At 29.9% G+C, this 23,185-nt stretch overlaps 3 protein-coding genes across 5 annotated transcripts; 1 reads left to right on the plus strand and 2 right to left on the minus strand.

Moving 5' to 3' along the window:
* Window positions 1-114: 114 nt before the first annotated feature.
* On the minus strand, window positions 115-2,787 carry LOC119600859. Of its 2 annotated transcripts, none has more exons than XM_037951437.1 (2): window positions 2,451-2,735; window positions 115-841 (listed from the first exon to the last, which is right to left on the minus strand). In XM_037951437.1, the coding sequence occupies exon 2, from the start codon at window positions 672-674 to the stop codon at window positions 222-224; it is 453 nt and encodes a 150-aa protein (XP_037807365.1). In that variant the 5' UTR covers window positions 675-841; window positions 2,451-2,735; the 3' UTR covers window positions 115-221. The 2 variants fall into 2 exon arrangements, with proteins under 2 accessions (XP_037807365.1, XP_037807366.1); XM_037951438.1 differs by having other exon boundaries at window positions 694-841; window positions 2,451-2,787.
* Window positions 2,788-7,853: 5,066 nt separating this feature from the next.
* On the minus strand, window positions 7,854-20,867 carry LOC119600842 (rho GTPase-activating protein 92B). Of its 2 annotated transcripts, XM_037951417.1 has the most exons (6): window positions 20,796-20,814; window positions 20,566-20,715; window positions 20,063-20,322; window positions 15,027-15,202; window positions 9,374-10,334; window positions 7,854-9,310 (listed from the first exon to the last, which is right to left on the minus strand). In XM_037951417.1, exons 2-6 carry the CDS (start codon window positions 20,613-20,615, stop codon window positions 8,235-8,237), a joined length of 2,523 nt encoding a protein of 840 aa, XP_037807345.1. In that variant the 5' UTR covers window positions 20,616-20,715; window positions 20,796-20,814; the 3' UTR covers window positions 7,854-8,234. The 2 variants fall into 2 exon arrangements, with proteins under 2 accessions (XP_037807345.1, XP_037807344.1); XM_037951416.1 differs by having other exon boundaries at window positions 20,566-20,867.
* A 109-nt stretch (window positions 20,868-20,976) lies between these two features.
* On the plus strand, window positions 20,977-22,309 carry LOC119600856 (surfeit locus protein 6 homolog). The gene is made up of 2 exons (XM_037951434.1): window positions 20,977-21,233; window positions 21,529-22,309. Exons 1-2 carry the CDS (start codon window positions 21,128-21,130, stop codon window positions 22,287-22,289), a joined length of 867 nt encoding a protein of 288 aa, XP_037807362.1. The 5' UTR covers window positions 20,977-21,127; the 3' UTR covers window positions 22,290-22,309.
* The last annotated feature ends 876 nt before the right edge of the window (window positions 22,310-23,185 follow it).

The following is a 23,185-nucleotide window of genomic DNA, read 5'->3' on the forward strand; positions in this document are numbered from 1 at the left end:
AGGAATTCATTTCAATTGCCTGGTTACCAAGGTAAATAAATAAATAATTTCGAAATTGTTTTTGAAACCGTCTATAGTAAAAAGCATGTGGAAAGTTCATGGATCCGTTATTAACCTTTTTCTTTAAATTAATAAAATGTTTATTTAAAATAGATTTTTTACACTTACAACACAAACTTTATATATAAATATTTTAAATAACTTAATACCTAAAACTAATTTTACTTAATTAAACTAAAATCATTATACGATTCCGTATAATAAGCCCAAGAACTATTTTTATTTTCCTTCAGCCAACATATGGGATTTTTAACGGGATGTTTTCTATAATAATCGTAAATTGTAATAAATAACATATTTAAAAACTCTTCTTTGGCATTTAAACGATAACAATAACTTGTATTTTCTTTAAAATCACTATTTCCGACTAAAAATTCTTGTTGTTCCTCATTTATCAGTTGGTCTTTTTGTAACTCAATATTCACCAGCAATTCCATATCACTTAAATCGTATGTTGGCGTTTTAATGTTGTCCAATTTCTGTCCCTTGATTTCATCTTTTAATTTACGATTAAATTCTCCACGATAATAATCGTTGATCATGCTGATAAGACCCTTAGAATACCAGTAGATAATGCCCATGAGCAATACGCCCTGCATAAAGGGACCCACCATTTTTGCTTAGATTTATTTATATTTAATTTTCTTTTGAGTTTATTCTTCTGCAAAAGTTTCCAACCATTCCCATAACCAGTAACATTGAGCTTTGAAATGAGGCCAAGCCATGGTAACAATCACCATTATCGTATTGGCGAATACAAAGATTTTCATCATTTCAACACCTGTAAGACAAATTTAATAATAGTTTTAAAATTAATTTAAAAGTAGTTCTAATTCAGTTCTAGTTCTGTTCCAGGTCTTTTCTAGTTCAGTTCTAGTTCAGTTCTAGTTCAGTTCTAGTTCAGTTCTAGTTCAGTTCTAGTTCAGTTCTAGTTCAGTTCTAGTTCAGTTCTAGTTCAGTTCTAGTTCAGTTCTAGTTCAGTTCTAGTTCAGTTCTAGTTCAGTTCTAGTTCAGTTCTAGTTCAGTTCTAGTTCAGTTCTAGTTCAGTTTTAGTTCAGTTCTAGTTCAGTTCTAGTTCAGTTCTAGTTCAGTTCTAGTTCAGTTCTAGTTCAGTTCTAGTTCAGTTCTAGTTCAGTTCTAGTTCAGTTCTAGTTCAGTTCTAGTTCAGTTCTAGTTCAGTTCTAGTTCAGTTCTAGTTCAGTTCTAGTTCAGTTCTAGTTCAGTTCTAGTTCAGTTCTAGTTCAGTTCTAGTTCAGTTCTAGTTCTGTTCTAGTTCTAGTTCTGTTCTAGTTCTGTTCTAGTTCTGTTCTAGTTCTGTTCTAGTTCTGTTCTGTTCTAGTTCTGTTCTAGTTCTGTTCTAGTTCTGTTCTAGTTCTGTTCTGTTCTAGTTCTGTTCTAGTTCTGTTCTAGTTCTGTTCTAGTTCTGTTCTGTTCTAGATCTGTTCTAGATCTGTTCTAGTTCTGTTCTAGTTCTGTTCTAGTTCTGTTCTAGTTCTGTTCTAGTTCTGTTCTAGTTCTGTTCTAGTTCTGTTCTAGTTCTGTTCTAGTTCTGTTCTAGTTCTGTTCTAATTCTGTTCTAGTTCTGTTCTAGTTCTGTTCTAGTTCTGTTCTAGTTCAGTTCTAGTTCTGTTCTAGTTCTGTTCTAGTTCTGTCCTAGTTCTGTTTTAGTTCTGTTCTAGTTCTGTTCTAGTTCTATTCTATTTCTGTTCTAGTTCTGTTCTAGTTCAGTTCTAGTTCTGTTCTAGTTCTGTTCTAGTTCTCTTCTAGTTCTGTTCTAGTTCTGTTCTAGTTCTGTTCTAGTTCTGTTCTAGTTATGTTTAGTTCTGTTCAAGTTCTGTTCTAGTTCTGGTCTAGTTCTATTCTAGTTCTGTTCTAGTTCTGTTCTAGTTCTGGTCTAGTTCTGTTCTAGTTCTGTTCTAGTTCTGTTCTAGTTCTGTTCTAGATCTGTTCTAGTTCTGTTCTAGTTCTGTTCTAGTTCAGCTCTAGTTCTGTTCTAGTTCTGTTCCAGTTCTGTTCCAGTTCTGTTCTATTTCTGTTCTATTTCTGTTCTAGTTCTGTTCTAGTTCTGTTCTAGTTCTGTTCTAGTTCTGTTCCATTTCTGTTCTAGTTCTGTTCTACTTCTGTTCTATTTCTGTTCTAGTTCTGTTCTAGTTCTGTTCTAGTTCTGTTCCATTTCTGTTCTAGTTCTGTTCTACTTCTGTTCTATTTCTGTTCTAGTTCTGTTCTAGTTCTGATTTAGTCCCGTTCTAGTTCTGTTCTAGTTCTGTTCTAGTTCTGTTCTAGTTCTGTTCTAGTTCTGTTCTAGTTCTGTTCTAGTTCTATTCTAGTTCTATTCTATTTCTGTTCTAGTTCCGTTCTAGTAATCACCAGTTAAACAAACTATTACTTACCCTCATTTGATCTCAAGTAATTACCAAAGCCCGAATTCAAATCATTATCTTGTTCCTCCACTGGTGGTTTATCAGTTTCTTTGTCAACTAGCTTTTTGTTCTTTTTACTAACGGAGCCGGTAGATTCCGATGATTTTACGGGTTTATTACTATTGGATTTATGCGTATTGGTATTATGACGTTTACTATAACCTGTAGACGAATTGGCAAAAGCGCCCTTTTTCGATTTCATTCTAAATCTACCACCATAGATTAAAAAATGTTATATTTATTATTGTTTAAAAAAAATTATTGAAATGTTTGCCTGAGGACAGCTAATAAACAACTAAATTAAAATTAAGTTAAACCTAATGAAAACTTTGAAATATATTTGAAAATTGTTTGTTAAGAATGACAGAGGGATTTATAAGGTTTCATACAAATCGATTTCTTGTTTGTTCAGGTAATTGTGTTAGGGCTGCTTGAATGACTTTTTAACCTACATTCTTTTCGTGGAATAGTATTTAAAACTCGGTTATATTTATTTTATAATTTTTATTTATTTTATGGTCTTTTTTATTGGTTTGTTAAATATGTTTTTTTTTTTAGATTTTAGTATCATCTAATAGTTGAAGTATTTCCAATATACTTTCACTTATTATTCTGGTATATCATTTCAAAAATATCTATTGTTAATCTAATTATTATATGTTATTATTAAATATTATTGTTATTAAATATGTTTATTTGCTTTCTAAATTGTTCTTATTTTTAAGTAATTAACAATGTTTTAGAACAAAATTTTATATTAATTTATAGTTTTGTTTTTCAAAAAATGCTGTGTTTTGTTTTAAACTAAAAATGCTTAGTTTTGGGATACTACACCATTTCCAAATCTTTGAAATATTACTTTCTCTTTTTTTAAGCACTAGTATTAAAGGGATCCGATTCAATACTTTAGTCTGATATTTTATTTAAAACCCCCTAAATGTTGGTGTTTTTTTTTTAAATTCCAATCCGAGGCACTGAATCGTTGGATTTAACACAACACAACGTACTAACCTTTCAAATCACAACCATAAAATAATAGTTAAGGAAAATTTGGGATAAAGAAATGTATAAGAGAATATGTACCAGTCTAAGAACTACTTTACTAACTGATTTATGGACTAGTTTATTGGCTAGTTTTTGTGCATTGACTAGTCTATAGACTTGTTTATGACAGAGTTTATCGACTTGTCTATGGACTAGTCTATTGCCTTGTCCATAGACTAGTCTATAGACTTTTTTATTTAGTAGTCTAATGACTTGTCTATAGACTAGTCTAATGACTTGTCTATAGACTAGTCTATGGACTTGCCTAAAGACTAGTCTATCGATTTGTCTATGAACTAGTCTATTGACTTGTCTGATGATTAGTCTACCGACTATTCTATAGACTTCTCTATGGAGTAGTCTAATGACTTGTCTATATACTAGTCTATTGACTTGTCTACTGAACAGTCTATGGAGTAGTCAATGACTTTTCTATGGACTAGTCTATTGACTTGTATGTAGACAAGTCTATCGACTTGTATGTAAACTAGTCTATGGACCAGTCTATTGACTTGTCTATGGCTACTCTATTAACTTGTCAATGGATGAGTCTATTGACTTGCCTATAAACTAGTCCATTGACTTGTCTTTCGACGAGTCTATTGATTTGTCTAAAGACTAGTCTATCGATCTGTCCATGAACTAATCTACCGATTAGTCTGTTGACTTGTCTGTAGACCAGTGTATCGACTAGTCTGTGGACTATTCTATGGACTATCAATTGTCTGTCGATTAGTGTATTGACTTGTCTATGTACTAGTTTATTGATTTGTCTGTAGACTAGTCAAATAACTTTTCTATGGACTAGTCTATTGACTTGTCTAAAGACTAGTCTATCGAGTTGTCTATGGACTAGTCTATTGACTAGTCTATGGACTTGTCTAAAGACTAGTCTATCGAGTTGTCTATGGATTAGTCTGTTGACTTGTCTGTAGACCAGTCTAACGATTATGGAGTAGTCTAATGACTTGTCTATGGAGTAGTCTAATGACTTGTCTATAAACTAGTCTATTGACTTATGTATCTACGGAACTGTCTATATACATGTCTATGGAGAAACTTATTGCCTTGTGTATGGACTAGTCTAGAGATGAGTCCATTGACTTGTCTGTGGACTAGTCCATGGACTATCAATTGTCTGTCGATTAGTTTATTGACTTGTCTATATCAGTCTATCGACTTATCTATGGACTAGTCTAAATCGTGGGGTTTCCTAAATCAAATTCAACTGTTATATGATTTCAAAATGTTTTAGACCAGTTTTAGTGAAATTTCTCTTAAACAAAACAAGATTTTCTATTAAAAAAATAAAATGAAAAGTATTCAAATTATTAATACATAAATTTTATTTTAATTGCAAACTAATTAGTTGTATATATACACAAAAAAAGGAATAAAAGGAAAATACAATTAATAATTAAAACAAAAGAAAAGTAAACTAAATAATAAACAAAAAGAGGGAATACTATAAAACAAATTACGCTCACAAAATTAGCAAAGTCTTTTAGAGGAAAAAGCCATGGGAAAAAAGGAAGGACAGAAAGGTTTACACATATAAATTACGATAATACTAATACAAAAGAAAACTAAACATAAATAACTAATAGATAGCAGTTATATATATTTAAATATATAGTTTATATATAAATAAAGTATATTTGTATATAATATAATAATAATATGTATGTATGTATGTATGTAGGTTAAATATAAGAATATGTAAATGTTGCTTTTTGTTTCGTTTTAAATATTCTACTTATACTTTTTTTTTTAATATAAGCAGTTGATATAATTTATTAAGTTTTTCTTTATATTTTGTTATTAATTAAATGATATGACTAAATAATAATTATGTTTAATAAAAAAATTATGTTTTAAAATGAATATTGTGTTTATTTATAGCACTTTTTCTTAAAGCATTCAAATAGTTATTTATATTAATTAATTAAGTTAAAGTTAGAAAGTTATGGGGAAAAAAAGGAAAAAAATGCTTAATAGAAATGCCAATAATTATGACAAGAGTTTTTTCATGTCTTTTTTTTTTTTAGTTTATACTTTTTCTCTTTTTAAGTAATTATTATATTTTTTTAAATTTTAAGATGTGCGTTTTTTGTTTAAAATAATTGTTTTTAACATAAACAAATGGTTTAACTTTATAAGTAATTTAAATTGGTTTAAGGTTTTATTTATATGTACATACATTAAAGGAACATGAGGATTTTTTTTTTTTTTTTTGGGATAAAAATAATAAAAAGTTTTAATTTTAAAAACAATATAATAAAAAAAAGCTTTAGGTGAAAGTTTTTAAAAAACACTAAAGAGTCTTATGGAAAAAATATGATAAATTAAGTAAATTGTTTTTTATAAAGAAAAAAAGGATACACACATTTTAAAAAAGCAGGATTTTGGATTCTTTAAATAAAAAGAGAGATTAAAGGTTTCTTAAAAAGTTTCGTTTTTAATGGGTACTTAAAAAAGTACTTTTTTAGAAACATTACATTCAGGAAAAGTACTTTTTCGTTTTTATAAAAGATTTTCCATCTATTCATCGATAACATTTTCTAGAAAACTTATCGATAAAAATAATTTTTTACAACATATTATCGAAGAACATTTTTCATAAATTTATCGATAATAACATTAATTTCATACCAAATTTTTTAAAATTTAAAATTTTTTTTCTTTAACATAAAACTTTTATAAAAAATTTAAAAAATCTAAAAAAAACTTTTTTAAATTTTTCGATAACATTAAGTTTTTAAAGAAAATTTATCGATAACTTGTCATTTCTATTAAAAATTTATCAAATTTAACGATAACATAAAATTTTTCAAGCTATTCATGGATAGCTTTATTTTTCTCTAGAAAACTTATCGATAACATAATTTTTTTATAAAAAATTTATCGATAACATTAAAATTTTATAAAAATTTTCATATATTTATCGATAACATATAAATTTAGGACAAATTTTCATAAATTTCTCGATAACGAAAAACTGTTTTAAAAAAATTTAACAAATTTATCGATAACATTAATTTTCTTTCAAAATTTTATCAAATTTATCGAGAATACAACTTTATTATAAAATTTATTTTTATTCACAATATAAAATTACTTTTGAAACTTTTTCATATTCATCGATAACATTCCATTTCAAAAGAAAATCTATCGATAACTTTTATTTGCTATTAAAAAATTATTAAATTTATCGATAACATAAAATTACTTAAGAAACTTTATCAAAAGCATTAAAGAAAACTTATCGATAACTTCAAACTTCTGTCAATAACATAAAAACCTCATCGTTTACATTAAAAAGAAAAAAATTCGATAATTTAAAATTTCTGCCGAAAAAAGTTATAAATTTTATCGATAACATCAAGAATTTCATAGAAATTTATCGAAAACTTTACCTTTATATAGAAAATTTATCAAATTATCGATAACGAATATATATTTTATAAAAAATCTATCGATAAGCTAAAATTTTAAAAAAATATTTACATTTATCGAAAACATAAAATTTCAAAAAAATAAAATTTCTAAAGAAAATTGATAAAATTTATCGATAACATAAAATTTCTATAGAAAATTTTTAAAATTTATCGATAACATGAAACTTATATAAAAAATATCGATAAAAATCAATTTTAACAAAAAAAAATTATAAAATTCACGAACAAAATACAATTTTGTAGACAATTTATCGATAACACAGATTTATTAAAGAAGTTATCGATAACTTAAAATTTCTTTAGAAAATCAAAAAATTTCTAGAGAAAATTGATAAAATTTATCGATAACATCAAATTTCTATAGAAAATTTGTAAAATTTTTCGATAACATAAAATTTAAAAAAAAAATATAGATTAAAACCAAATTTTCATAGAAATTTCATCAAATTAATGAACAAAATAAAAATTCTTTAGAAAATGTATCGATTACACAATTTTATTTATGAAAAATTATCGATAACTTGAAATTTCTATAGAAAATTTTTAGAGATCACCGATAACATAAAATTTCTAAAAAAATTAAGTATATCAATAAGAAAACTTTTTTGAAAATCTATTTAATACTTTCCATAAAAATTTTATAGAAAATTTATCGGTAAAAATCAATTTCAATAGAAAATTTATCAAATTCCTGAACAAAGTTATCGATAACTAAAGAAAATATGTCCAATAACAAAACATTTCTAAAAAAATTATCAAATTTATCGATAATAAAAGATTTTCTTTAGAAAATACTTCCGATAACATAAAAATTGTATAGAAAATTTATCGATAATAAATAATTTGAATTAAAAATTCAATAAAGAAAATAAATATTTATCAAACCCAAAATTTTTATAGAAAATTTAAAATTTCTTTAAAGCATTTTCGATAACTTTAAATTTTCATAAGAAATTTATCGATAACATACTAATTCTATAAAAACATATCGATATTATGAACTTTTTCTAGAAAATTTAGTAAAAAGTACTTTTTTAATAAAACCTTAACCATTCAAGTTTCTTTTTCTTCAATCTCTCTCTTCTCAACTAATTCCTTAACAAATCCTGCCTTTTTTCAAAACCTAAAATAATTTTTCAAAAAAATCTCCTTTGCAAAACAAAGTTAAGCACACACACACACTCAAAACTTAACACACAAACACGCTTAAAACAAGCATTCCAAACTCAACACTTCATTTTTGAAAATGAAATCATTCACTTAGTTTTTTCGCACTTGTAGGCGGGGGAGGAGCAGGCACTGTAGGTCGTTTAGGTGTCATAATCATATTGGGCGATACCGGAGTTGTGGGGGTGGTCAAGCGTATCTCTAATGGTTTATCTGTGTTGTTAGTATTAGTTGTCATAACTTTTGCCACTGTTACAGCCGGAGGAGGAGGTATGACGGGAGGTGGTGCAGTCATAGCATTAGCATTCACTTCCAAATTGCCCTGATTATTAGTAGTATGATTTGCAGTTGTTGTTGTCTGTAGATTTAAATGATTATTATGATTGGTTTCTTTAAGTATAGCTGAGGGTATCGAGGTATTACTGCTGCCAATATTGGCCTGTAAAGCGGTAACATTATCACAATGTTCTTGAACCAATTGTTCGGCAGTTTTATGACCACGTAATGAACCATTTGTAGCAGTACAGCAATCACTGGTATTTTGACTGTTATTAGTGGGAGTGGATTCCTCATCACTTTTACTGTTTATACCGGAACCAGTGCCTCCGGCAGTTGTTGTTGACAAACCTAAAACCATGGGTCGTTTGGGTATTTTTGGTTTTTGTGGGAGATCTGGTTTAAAGTTGAGAGAACTAACACTATCATTACTCTTGCGATCTGCAGTGGGTGAGGGTAAATTATCCAAACCGAAAAATTGTGTACGTGTCATGGGTACAGGTTTGGCGGAAATGGGAGGATGTGTTGTATTAGTTGTGGTCGTTGTATTTGTTTCGTTTTGATTCGTTTGTTGCTGCTGTTGTTGGAGGAGCAGTTGTTTAGGTAAGGGAGGAATTTCAGGTTTTTCTATATGGCCGCCTGCTGAGCTACTATTGTTGTTATTATTAGTTACCGCTTGTGTAATAGTTGTATTATTTGAGGGAAATAATTCTTTAGCTCTTTGGTGGTTGTTATGCTGTAGTTCTCCATTGTTTTTAATCGTTTCATTTGTAGTTGAACCATTTGGATCAGAGCTAACAACAATATTTTGCGGTTTTGCAGGTGGTGAAGGAGCACAGGGCTTTTGACGTCTTATGGTGCCATAGCGGGGACTATCAGAGATATCTTGAAAGCAAAATAGAAAAGTTTATATAAGTTCTCTAGGAAATATATTCCATTAACACTCACCTATATCATGACGATCTAAATTCTCATTCGAAGAATTCGATTTACTTTTATCCTCCACAAACAGTTTGCCACGCTGTAAAGTGACAAAGAAATCCACCTCACCCTCAAAGAAATAATCCCATTGACTTATCAACAGCTCCACAATGATATTCACAGCCGATGAACTATTCACCTGACCCATATAATCGGCTGGATTGTTTTTATCCACACGTGGCCATAACATATTCGGTGACATGACTATGGCCAAGTTGTGTGAAGACATTTTATTGCAATCCACATTCTGGGTAACCAACCATAGGAATTTGGTTAAATAACGTAAATTTAAATAATTAGAAGTGGGCAGTTTGGCCAAAGTGTTTTTAATCTCAATTTTACGTTCCTCTTCGGAGTTTTTCTCTACCGCTTTAAGAAAATCTTTATAGCACTTAAAGGTCAATAAAGGTTCGGGTAATTCCCGCAAATACAACTTTAAAATAGAACCAATGACATGAGGATCTTGATAATCCAAGGGCAGAGGAGTCTTAACATATTGGGCCTCTAAAGCATGTTTCATGCGTCTCAATTTAGTGCTAGCACAACCCACACGCAATAAACCCTCCTCGCTCAAACCATTCTCCACCAAACAGCAGACACATAACTCTATAATATAAGATATTTCACGATTTGTGGAATCCAAGTGATCCGTTAGCGAAGTGCCAAAACGTGATTTCACTGTGGATTGTATGATATCTTGTATATTGGCCAAGGAGCTGTTGACCTTTTGTAAAGCACGCTCATGATAGTTTCTTTGGTTGAGTACATAATCTCGTATGCATTGAACAATAACATCCTCTTTGGCGATCAATTCAAACATTTGAGCAGCCCATGAGTCACGCTCTTTTTCCAATTTAATCTCACATTGTTCCTGTTGATCTTTAATATGATTGATTTTCGCCTGTGGCTCATCTAAACGTATGGCAGCCTAAAATTAGTGCAAGAGAAAAAAAATCAATCAATAGTTTTAATAGTTTGCAAAAGTATTTGCGGAAATTTTGTTTTATTATTTATTTATAAATACAAACATGTAAATACGTGTTGTGTTTTGCAGTTATGACTACATTTGTGTTATATTGATTAGTTATTTATTTTTGCTCTAACAAATGTACAGCATGTTTATGACCTAATAAACCAATTTCCTTTACGTTTAGTCATGTCTAAATAGACAACTGCAGTTAGTTTTCTTTTTAAAAATGAAGAAATTATTGTCATTTTCTGTTTTTGTTTGTTTTAATTGCAAATACTTGTAGACTTTTGAAATTTATTAGATAAAGACAAATCTTATCATTAAAACGTACATTTACTTTTTTTGTGTTTCGTATAAACACCCTAATTTGAAGTAGAGGTGCAGTCATTTCGTCAGTTCATTTGTAACGTACAAGGAATTATTCATTTTGTTCGCTAAAGGAGGGGTAATTATTCCAGGGTTATCTATTTAATAAAAATTTCATGGTCATTTTGAAGTCATATTCAGAGAACTTATGAGATTATAAATTTTTAAAATAAAAATGAATTTAATAATGACATAAACATTCAACTAAACCAGAACTGAACTAGTACCTGAGCCAATACTAAACTAGTACTGAACTAGAACTGAACTGAACTAGAACTGAAACTAGACTGAACTAGAAACTGAACTAGAAAAACTGAAACTAGAACTGAACTAGAACTGAACTGAACTGAACTAGACTGAACTAGAAAATGAACTAGAACTGAACTAGAAACTGAACTAGAACGGAAATAGAACTGAACTAGAACTGAAAATTAGAACTGAACTAGAACTGAACTAGAACTGAACTAGAATGAACTAGAAATGAACAGAACTGAACTAGAACTGAACTAGAACTGAATAGAACTGAACTAGACGAACTAGAATGAACTAGACTGAAACTAGAACTGAACTTAGAACTGAACTAGACCTGAACCAGAAAACTGAACTAGAAACGAACTATAACTGAACTAGAAAACTGAACTAGAACTGAATAGAAACTGAACTAGAACTGAACTAGAACTGAACTAGAACTGAACTAGAACTGAACTAGAACTGAACTAGAACTGAACTAGAACTGAACTAGAACTGAACTAGAACTGAACTAGAACTGAACTAGAACTGAACTAGAACTGAACTAGAACTGAACTAGAACTAGAACTGAACTAGAACTGAACTAGAACTGAACTAGAACTGAACTAGAACTGAACTAGAACTGAACTAGAACTGAACTAGAACTGAACTAGAACTGAACTAGAACTGAACTAGAACTGAACTAGAACTGAACTAGAACTGAACTAGAACTGAACTAGAACTGAACTAGAACTGAACTAGAACTGAACTAGAACTGAACTAGAACTGAACTAGAACTGAACTAGAACTGAACTAGAACTGAACTAGAACTGAACTAGAACTGAACTAGAACTGAACTAGAACTGAACTAGAACTGAACTAGAACTGAACTAGAACTGAACTAGAACTGAACTAGAACTGAACTAGAACTGAACTAGAACTGAACTAGAACTGAACTAGAACTGAACTAGAACTGAACTAGAACTGAACTAGAACTGAACTAGAACTGAACTAGAACTGAACTAGAACTGAACTAGAACTAGAACTGAACTAGAACTGACTAGAAACTGAACTAGAACTGAACTAGAACTGAACTAGAACTGAACTAGAACTGAACTAGAACGAACTAGAACGAATAGAACTGAACTAACTGAACTAGAACTGAACTAACTGAACTAGAACTGAACTAGAACTGAACTAGAACTGAACTAGAACTGAACTAGAACTGAACTAAACTGAACTAGAACTGAACTAGAACTGAACTAGAACTGAACTAGAACTGAACTAGAACTGAACTAGAACTGAACTAGAACTGAACTAGAACTGAACTAGAACTGAACTAGAACTGAACTAGAACTGAACTAGAACTGAACTAGAACTGAACTAGAACTGAACTAGAACTGAACTAGACTGAACTAGAACTGAACTAGAACTGAACTAGAACTGAACTAGAACTGAACTAGAACTGAACTAGAACTGAACTAGAACTGAACTAGAACTGAACTAGAACTGAACTAGAACTGAACTAGAACTGAACTAGAACTGAACTAGAACTGAACTAGAACTGAACTAGAACTGAACTAGAACTGAACTAGAACTGAACTAGAACTGAACTAGAACTGAACTAGAACTGAACTAGAACTGAACTAGAACTGAACTAGAACTGAACTGGAACTGAACTAGAACTGAACTAGAACTGAACTAGAACTGAACAATACATGAACTTGAAGAACAATAAAGTTCGTGACGAAAATTCGAGTTTTTTGTCAATTAAATATTTGCTGCAGTTGTCATAACAATTAAAAATTCTGGATAGTTTCTTTTAATAATATGTATCAGACATATCATGTCATGCTAGTAGTAAGTAGGGTGTGTGTATATACATACATGCATAAATCCGTCATTGTCAAAAGTTTATCTATAATCAGTAATTTATTTTATTATTTATGCTTTCTTATTATTATTAATTTAAATTTGTCTTATTTTTTTTTTTTTTTTTTTGTATTTTTTGCTGTTATAATTTCTCTTTTTTTACTATTTTAGTAGGTGTATAATTTAAAGCCATGCCATATTTGAGGCAATACATTAGGGGTATACAATGCAAGAGGAAATTAAATGGACAACAAAACTAGTTTAAATTAAGTTCAATAGTTCTAATAGAAAAAAAAACAGATAAGAACTACATTAATTATAAAAAGAAACTTCTAACAGTTGAATAGTTATTCTCTTCAAATATAATAAAAATCAGCCGTTTCTATTCTTAAAACTTTTGTTCTTCTAATGTTGAATTTTTATTTTAATTTCCTAAGACAATCATAGACAACTAGTTAGCGTAAACAGCTGACATTTCAAATTAATTTTATATTAAATTTAAAATAAACGACTTGTTTCTTTCTCACTACTGAATACCCTTACTTAAATTTTGTGTGTCTTTCCATTTAAAGCTCCAAAGCCATTATAGTTTCGAATACTACTTATTAGTAAAGTGGATGTGTTATGACACATTGCGGTTTAAAATATTATAATTAACTACAAAACAACAACAATAACAATAATTTATAATAAGGTATTAATTGTATAGAAAAATAATTGAAAATTAATGAACGAAAAAAATAAAACAAAATCAAATCCTCATTGTTTTGATATAAAAAAAAGGTGTGAGTAAGTTTTTTTGAATAAAATAAAATTGTTTATTAAAAATAAAAAATAGAGAAAAATTTATTGCATAATTTAATAGGTTATGATCTGATAATAGATAATATTATTACAGCTATGGGATTAGATGGTTTGGAATATACAATTTTCTTAATTATCCTATAAACTGAACAAGAGCTGAACTAGAACAGAACTAGAACAGAACTAGAACAGAACTAGAACAGAACTAGAACAGAACTAGAACAGAACTAGAACAGAACTAGAACAGAACTAGAACAGAACTAGAACAGAACTAGAACAGAACTAGAACAGAACTAGAACAGAACTAGAACAGAACTAGAACAGAACTAGAACAGAACAGAACTAGAACAGAACTAGAACAGAACTAGAACAGAACTAGAACAGAACTAGAACAGAACTAGAACAGAACTAGAACAGAACTAGAACAGAACTAGAACAGAACTAGAACAGAACTAGAACAGAACTAGAACAGAACTAGAACAGAACTAGAACAGAACTAGAACAGAACTAGAACAGAACTAGAACAGAACTAGAACAGAACTAGAACAGAACTAGAACAGAACTAGAACAGAACTAGAACAGAACTAGAACAGAACTAGAACAGAACTAGAACAGAACTAGAACAGAACTAGAACAGAACTAGAACAGAACTAGAACAGAACTAGAACAGAACTAGAACAGAACTAGAACAGAACTAGAACAGAACTAGAACAGAACTAGAACAGAACTAGAACAGAACTAGAACAGAACTAGAACAGAACTAGAACAGAACTAGAACAGAACTAGAACAGAACTAGAACAGAACTAGAACAGAACTAGAACAGAACTAGAACAGAACTAGAACAGAACTAGAACAGAACTAGAACAGAACTAGAACAGAACTAGAACAGAACTAGAACAGAACTAGAACAGAACTAGAACAGAACTAGAACAGAACTAGAACAGAACTAGAACAGAACTAGAACAGAACTAGAAAAGAACTAGAACAGAACGAGAACAAAACTAGAACAGATCTGGATAATTTCTATCAATCTGTCCCATTGTGTTTTGTAAAGAAAATATGTACATATGTATTTAACTCAAGTACAAACTATTTTATCAAAATATAAACAAATCATACCTATTAAATAACAAAAATGAAATGAAGCAAAAACTATTTGTTTAATCTGTCAACTAAATATATCAATAAAGAAATTCTTGCTTTAAAAAAAGAGCGACTATAAATAAAAATATATAAAGAAAATTCTATGCAAGTAAAAATAAAACGAAAGAAATAATAAATTAAAAGATAAGAACTTAAACAGAAATATTTAACACATGTATTTCATTGAGGAATATTCATTATTATAAAATCGAAACGAAATATTAAGAAAAACTTACCTCATAATTACGTTTTAATGATGCATATTCTTGTAAAGTACGGGATACATTACGTTTTAAGGTTGAGATCTCTTGTATTTCATTGTCTAAAATTAATTTAAGACGCCGCACCACTTCGCATTCTGTTTCCAATTCACTGTCAACAATACACTCAGCAATTGACTTTTCAAGTTCGCCTATTATGAGGGAAGAAAGAGTAAAATATTCAAAACTTGTGATTAAATAAGAAAAGAAGTAGCTGCTGCTAGCTAAAGTCATAATTTAAAATTCACAAGACATTCATGGTCTTCATTGGATGTGAAGTATGCATTAAAGTAAAAGTAATAACAGGAAATATTAAAATAAATAAATTGTTTATTAATCTGTCTTGTCTTCTTTTCATTTTTGCATTAAATCAACAAAACAAACCAACAAAAAAAGTAACAAATAAATAAGTCTTATATAAAAATTAAATCATACTGCTTTTTTCTCAATTTCATTTTTGAAATTGTGTGGCATATACAACAAGGTTGATGACTTGTTTATATCATTCATTACTCACTCGTAGTAAATATGCAAGTGGTTGCTGCTGGCTTGCTTGGCTATTAATTCCAAGCTTTTGAAGTTGATTTTTTCTACACATTTTCTAAAGTGTTTAACAAGACATTTTAATTTAGAAAATGTTCATGTAGTTTATTTAATTCCATATGGATTTGTTAAGGGGATGAGCGAATGGTAGGGTGGTGGTAGTGTTGTTGTTTCTTTGTAATTTATCTACTTTAAATGTGTGAATTTAATTTATATTGTGGGATTTTGTATTGCGTTTAATTATTTAGTTTAGCCTACATGTTTAGTTTTTTATGCAATTGAGAAAATGTATTTGCAAATTGAAATGAAAAAAGAGGATTAAAATAAATTGACCATAAATTGAAACAACCACAAAAATAGACAGATAATTTAATTTTAACTAAAGTGACAGTTGATTATTATCTAATTGCGGAAAATATTCGCAAGATTATAAATATATTATTTATAATTATAATCATGATATTAGGTTGATTTTAACTACAGTTATTATGTTTTAAAAATTTCAAATTTTTGGTAATTTTTTTATTTCTGAACCAGAACTAAACTAGAACTGAACTAGAACTAAACTAGAACTAAACTAGAAACTGAACTAGAACTGAACTAGAACTGAACTAGAATGAACTAGAACTGAACTAGAACTGAACTAGAACTGAACTAGAACTGAACTAGAACTGAACTAGAACTGAACTAGAAACTGAACTAGAACTGAACTAGAACTGAACTAGAACTGAACTAGAACTGAACTAGAACTGAACTAGAACTGAACTAGAACTGAACTAGAACTGAACTAGAACTGAACTAGAACTGAACTAGAACTGAAACTAGAACTGAACTAGAACTGAACTAGAACTGAACTAGAACTGAACTAGAACTGAACTAGAACTGAACTAGAACTGAACTAGAACTGAATACTAGAACTGAACTAGAACTGAACTAGAACTGAACTAGAACTGAACTAGAACTGAACTAGAACTGAACTAGAACTGAACTAGAACTGAACTAGAACTGAACTAGAACTGAACTAGAACTGAACTAGAACTGAACTAGAACTGAACTAGAACTGAACTAGAACTGAACTAGAACTGAACTAGAACTGAACTAGAACTGAACTAGAACTGAACTAGAACTGAACTAGAACTGAACTAGAACTGAACTAGAACTGAACTAGAACTGAACTAGAACTGAACTAGAACTGAACTAGAACTGAACTAGAACTGAACTAGAACTGAACTAGAACTGAACTAGAACTGAACTAGAACTGAACTAGAACTGAACTAGAACTGAACTAGAACTGAACTAGAACTGAACTAGAACTGAACTAGAACTGAACTAGAACTGAACTAGAACTGAACTAGAACTGAACTAGAACTGAACTAGAACTGAACTAGAACTGAACTAGAACTGAACTAGAACTGAACTAGAACTGAACTAGAACTGAACTAGAACTGAACTAGAACTGAACTAGAACTGAACTAGAACTGAACTAGAACTGAACTAGAACTGAACTAGAACTGAACTAGAACTGAACTAGAACTGAACTAGAACTGAACTAGAACTGAACTAGAACTGAACTAGAACTGAACTAGAACTGAACTAGAACTGAACTAGAACTGAACTAGAACTGAACTAGAACTGAACTAGAACTGAACTAGAACTGAACTAGAACTGAACTAGAACTGAACTAGAACTGAACTAGAACTGAACTAGAACTGAACTAGAAGTGAACTAGAACTGAACTAGAACTGAACTAGAACTGAACTAGAACTGAACTAGAACTAAACTAGAACTGAACTAGAACTGAACTAGAACTGAACTAGAACTGAACTAGAACTGAACTAGAACTGAACTAGAACTGAACTAGAACTGAACTAGAACTGAACTAGAACTGAACTAGAACTGAACTAGAACTGAACTAGAACTGAACTAGAACTCAACTAGAACTCAACTAGAACTCAACTAGAACTGAACTAGAAATGAACTAGAACTGAACTAAAACTGAACTAGAACTAGAACTGAACTAGAACTGAAAATCACAAAAAATTATTGTTTATTCTCTTTTGTAAATATTTACAAATTTTCTTAAGTAAACTAACAATCCTTTTTTAAATATATAAAACAAATATTCAAAAAATTAACAAAATATAAATAGAACTTTACTGCTGTCTTTCACCTACACCGAAAACCACTTCATGAATTTAATCAATTTAAAGCGATTAGATTAAAATTAATAAATAAAGGCTGTGGCACAAAAATAGCTTCGGCAACAGCAACATTAAAATGGTTACACTAAAAAAAGGAAAATATTTTTAAACTAAACAACACTTTCAAAATATATTAAGTTACATTAAAAATTATGACACACAAACATTAGAATTTTATTTGTAAACTTAACCCTGACCTTCCCATTTTATGAACAAGACTTTTCATTTAAATATTTTTATAACTTTTTCCATTTTATAGAAGAAAAGAAACAATACCGCCACTTCTTCACCTGTGTGTCGTTAATTTAAAAGGTTTACTTGAGCTACTAACTTTTCCCTTTTAATTAATTTATTTAGCTGCCAAATTTGTTTAAAAAACTGACACTTTTACAACAAAATTATAAGTTTTTATTTGTGTTTGACACAAGAAATCACGAATGCTTTTGTAACTATAAATGGCCCATATGTAATCATCAGTTCAGTTAGTTCATTCCATTTCAAATACCCCAAGCGTTTGTTATCATATGCATGCATGTAAATGTATATTATGGAGATGGCTGGTTAAATGTTTTTATTTTTTGCTGTTTACAAAACAAGGTCATACAAAACTAAAAGGTGAGGCGAGGCTACTTAAAATGTACACAAAAAACAACAACAACAAATAAATACAAAATACATATATAAACAAAATTTTAAAACAAACAAAACAAAAAAATAATCATAAAAAAACGCACACCACACATTAAAACTGATAATATTATGACACAATGCATTAATAACAAAGTGACCAACTGAAAACTACTTTAAAAGTAACACTTTCATAGATTCCTCAACAAAAGAAAAAGGCAAACAAAAAACCCACGCCAAAAGAGAAAGAAAAGAAAATATTATGATAAATAAATATGAGATTGACACGCAAAGTTTCCCCCAGTGAATGTTTGCATATAGATAAACCCTTTTTGGAAACTATTATTGTGGAGTTTTCACATATTCAAGTTTTTTAAGAAATTAATTTAATCAACTTTTGTTTCGGTTTGAGATTATAAAAAGAGGTTGCTTGGTGTTGTTGTATTGGAAATGTAACGAATTTTAAATGCCCTTCCTGGGTCTTTTTTATGGAATATCTTATTAGCTGGTGCAGCAGGTTATCAAAAGGGGAGGTGTTCAGTCTTGCCTACAGTCTATTCTATAGCCTAGTCTATACTGTAGTCTATAGTCTAGTCTATAGTCTAGTCTATAGTTTAGTCTATAGTCTAGTCTATAGTCTAGTCCATAGTCCAGTCTATAGTCCAGTCTATAGTCTAGTCCATAGTCCAGTCTATAGTCTAGTCTATAGTCTAGTCTATAGTCTAGTCTATAGTCTAGTCTATAGTCTAGTCTATAGTCTAGTCTATAGTCTAGTCTATAGTCTAGTCTATAGTCTAGTCTATAGTCTAGTCTATAGTCTAGTCTATAGTCTAGTCTATAGTCTAGTCTATAGTCTAGTCTATAGTCTAGTCTATAGTCTAGTCTAAAGTCTAGTCTATAGTCTAGTCTATAGTCTAGTCTATAGTCTAGTCTATAGTCTAGTCTATAGTCTAGTCTATAGTCTGGTCTATAGTCTAATCTATAGTCTAGTCTATAGTCTAGTCTATAGTTTAGTCTATAGTCTATTCCATAGTCTAGTTTATAGTCTAGTCTATAGTCTAGTCTATAGTCTAGTCTATAGTCTAGTCTATAGTCTAGTTTATAGTCTAGTCTATATTCTAGTCTATAGTCTAGTCTATAGTCTAATCTAGTCTATAATCTAGTCTATAGTCTAGTCTATAGTCTAGTCTATAGTCTAGTCTATAGTCTAGTCTATAGTCTAGTCTATAGTCTAGTCTATAGTCTAGTCTATATTCTAGTCTATAGTTGTCTGGGGTATAGTCTACTCTATAATATGGTCTATAGTCCAGTTTATGTTCTAGTCTACAGAGACAATTTACAAAAAAATTTACAAAAAATTTAAAAAACCGCGATCTTTTGGAATTTATTTAATAACCATTAAAAAACAAATAGAAAGACAAGCTTAACACACCAACCAAATGTTAAAAAGCAACCAAGTATATAATAGATATTAAATGGCGGATATTGAATTCTTATCAGAAATTGATTAAAAAGGTAACAAACACACGGAACACCAAACACATTTCTTAATTGAACACAAAATAAAAAATTCCCTTAAATTGAACTTAAGAAAAGCAAAAAAGGTTCCTTAAAACTTATGAAATATGATCACCGACTTACCACAATTAACTAAAACATGATGCAAAGGCATATCTTTCGATAATTCCTTTGATGACTCTTCCAGGGCTTGGCCAATTTTATAGTGTGTTTGTTTTTTAATGCGTTTATCGCGTTCCTGTAAATCAGCTGAACCGCCGCTGCTGCTACTGTTGGGCACAGTAGGCAACTTACGTACCATTTTATCCAAGACATCGCGATATTTTTCCACTTGTTTTTCGATGGTTTCTAATTCAAAATCCTTGCGATCTGGTTTATTAGATCTGCAAGGAAAGGAGAACAAATTACATGATTAGGTCGACACCCTTAAAAGTCTTTGTGTGTAGGAATCGCAAAAAAAATTCAACTAAATGTTGCATTATTATAGAGACACATTCCGACACACCAAGCTATTATGTGTGGCCGTGTAACCTTTTTCGCAGACGTTATAGCCGTCTCCAATAAGAGTAGCTTACACAAAAAACAAAAACAACACATACTAGATAATAGTAAAATAACAATTTTACCTTGAAAGATTTTCAGCTGCTATTTTAATTTTAGTAAATTGTTTTTTCATATTGAATCCTTCTTAAACACACAAAAACTTGTTTCTTTTATTTATGTAATCTATTTGCTTTTTTCTTTCTTGCACTTTTTTACAATTCTTTATTATTTTTCTAAATATTCCATAAAATTATTAATAATTTTTATTATATTTTTTTTAAATAATTTTTTTGTTAAACAAAAACACACTCACGAAAATTAGTCATTCTTTGATAATACAAGAAGAACGTATAAAAATGCAAAGGCGTTGACAGTTGTCACAATACAAATAAAAAAATATTCGCACTTTTTGCTAGATGTTCAGTGTATGCTAGTAGGAACAACTCTGTTAACTTTATCTTCTTACACTGAACATACTCTTTGTAAATTGTGACAGCTTTGCTACAAACTGTCATATAGTTTTTTGTGTTTTTCTTTATATTTTGTTTTGATTTCGTTTCGTTTGCTATAGAATACACGTGTTGTAGTAGTAGTTTATTAAAAATTGAATTTTTGTTTAAAATTATTAAAAAATTATTAATTAAAATGACCATACAAATAGATAAAAAACATTTACAAACGTTTATGCGTTCGGAAAATGAGAAAATTATGGATTTACTATTGACTTTCAATGTGCCAGACTCAATAGAAGGTAAGTTCTGGGAATGTATGGAAACTTGGGGGAGCTAGATTTTTAAGATAGGTAACAAATCTTGTATTCGTTTCTCCAAATATTTATTCAAACGACCTGATATTCGAGTAGCTAAAAAATTCCATTTAGCAACATATATTCCAACTCCATGATTTTCTCAGGAAAACAAAACTGTTACAGCAACAACAAAAATTTGTCAGAAGGCACACCTCCACTCGGGTCTACATAATAATCTGTATAGGTATATGCACATATTCTTTTATTAAAGTATTTTGTTTTTTTTCTTAAATTTCAGATACCGATTGCGATGCATACCTACTGACCACCAGTAAAACGGTTTCAAAATCAATGCCTGCCAAACAGAATTCAGCTTCCATTGATGAACTGCAAGATCGTTTAAATACCATTAAGAATAAAATGAAAACGAAAAAGGGACCAATTTCGGAAAAGGCACGCAAGAAAAAAGAGGAGAAAAAACTAAAGAAAAATAAAGAATTCAAAAAAGTACTCGTTTCCGCCGCTAAATCCATGAAAAATGAACAAGCCAAACACTCCAGTACCAACCAAGAAGACGAAACTGACACCAAAAAAGACATTAAACCTGTCATACCCAAACCGGTGTTCAATGAGGAAGGTAAAATTGTTTTCTCCAAATTCGATTTTGCCCAAAAGAAAAAGAATTCCCACCAAAATCCCCGTGAAATATTGAAGAAAATCAAGGAAACCGATAAGAAAATCAATGAACTAAAAGAAATGGGTGAAACCGAAAAGGCGCTGGAAATGAAAAATGAAATTGCCTGGAAAAAGGCTTTCGATAAGGTGGATGGTAAAAAGGTTAAGGATGATCCTAAACTATTATACAAGGCCATTAAAAAACGCAAAGTGGAAAAGAAGAAGGCCAAGAAACAATGGACCGATCGCAAGAAGAAAGTCGAGCAGGATATTGCTTCAAGACAAAAGAAACGCAATGAAAATATTAATAAACGTATTAAGGATAAACAAACTAGAAAACTTAAGAGAGCCTCGAAAAAGGGCAGAATTATTCCTGGTTTTTAATAAAGTTTTAGATTTTTTAAGAATTGGATGTTTTATTTGAGGAGAAAGGGGTCTTAATAATAAATATCAGAAGCGACAAAATTTTATCAAAACTTCACAGAATTCCTTCCCGATTGAATGTTGAATTGGCTAGATAAAAGAATAAAGTGTATTGGACTGGACTTAAGATAAAGTCATAAAACAATAGACTAGGTTCTCTATTAAACTCAAGGCTATATATTAATCTATATTTATCAATTATGTACAGGATCGACTTTAGATTATACACTAGACTATTAACAGCTAAACTAGATTATGGATCAAACTCATAAAAAGAGTTGATTTTAAAATAATATTAAATTGTTGATTCTAATGTATTGCATCAAAACAAATGTCCACACCAAAAATTTGACTCCTCCGACCAAAATGATCGATTCTATTGACAAAAAACAAAAGGCCCTATCTACAAAAATATTTAAATATTAAAGGTAAAAAGTCCAATTTATACACTTTTATATACATACGTCATTATCAACTATCATTATATATTTACTTGCTTCTCCCGTAAAATTTTAAAAATGTTAGATAGGGCCGTTTGCGTTTTAGGTGACGATATATAATAGGTATAAAAATATTTTAGTTTAAACGTAATTGACTAAAAAATAAACTTCGACTGCATCTATTTGGACAAATTTAAAGCTTTATAGAAACACTGGATCCCCAGAATATGAAATTTAATTTTTTACATATCTCTCAATAACGAATTTGAATTATATAACCTAATATTTTAAGTAGTAATACCACTGTGCTTAAATTTCCAAACATTACAAAAAAAAAACGCGTTCAACAGATAAACTTAAAAATAACAACACTGTTCTCACACTGAACATACCACCAGCTGTCATGACATTTCTGTT

This window comes from Lucilia sericata, unplaced genomic scaffold (genome assembly GCF_015586225.1).
Source record: "Lucilia sericata isolate MDLA Ls3-8-SP2 unplaced genomic scaffold, ASM1558622v1 Contig000123F_arrow, whole genome shotgun sequence".
NCBI classification, from domain to species: Eukaryota; Metazoa; Arthropoda; class Insecta; order Diptera; family Calliphoridae; genus Lucilia; species Lucilia sericata.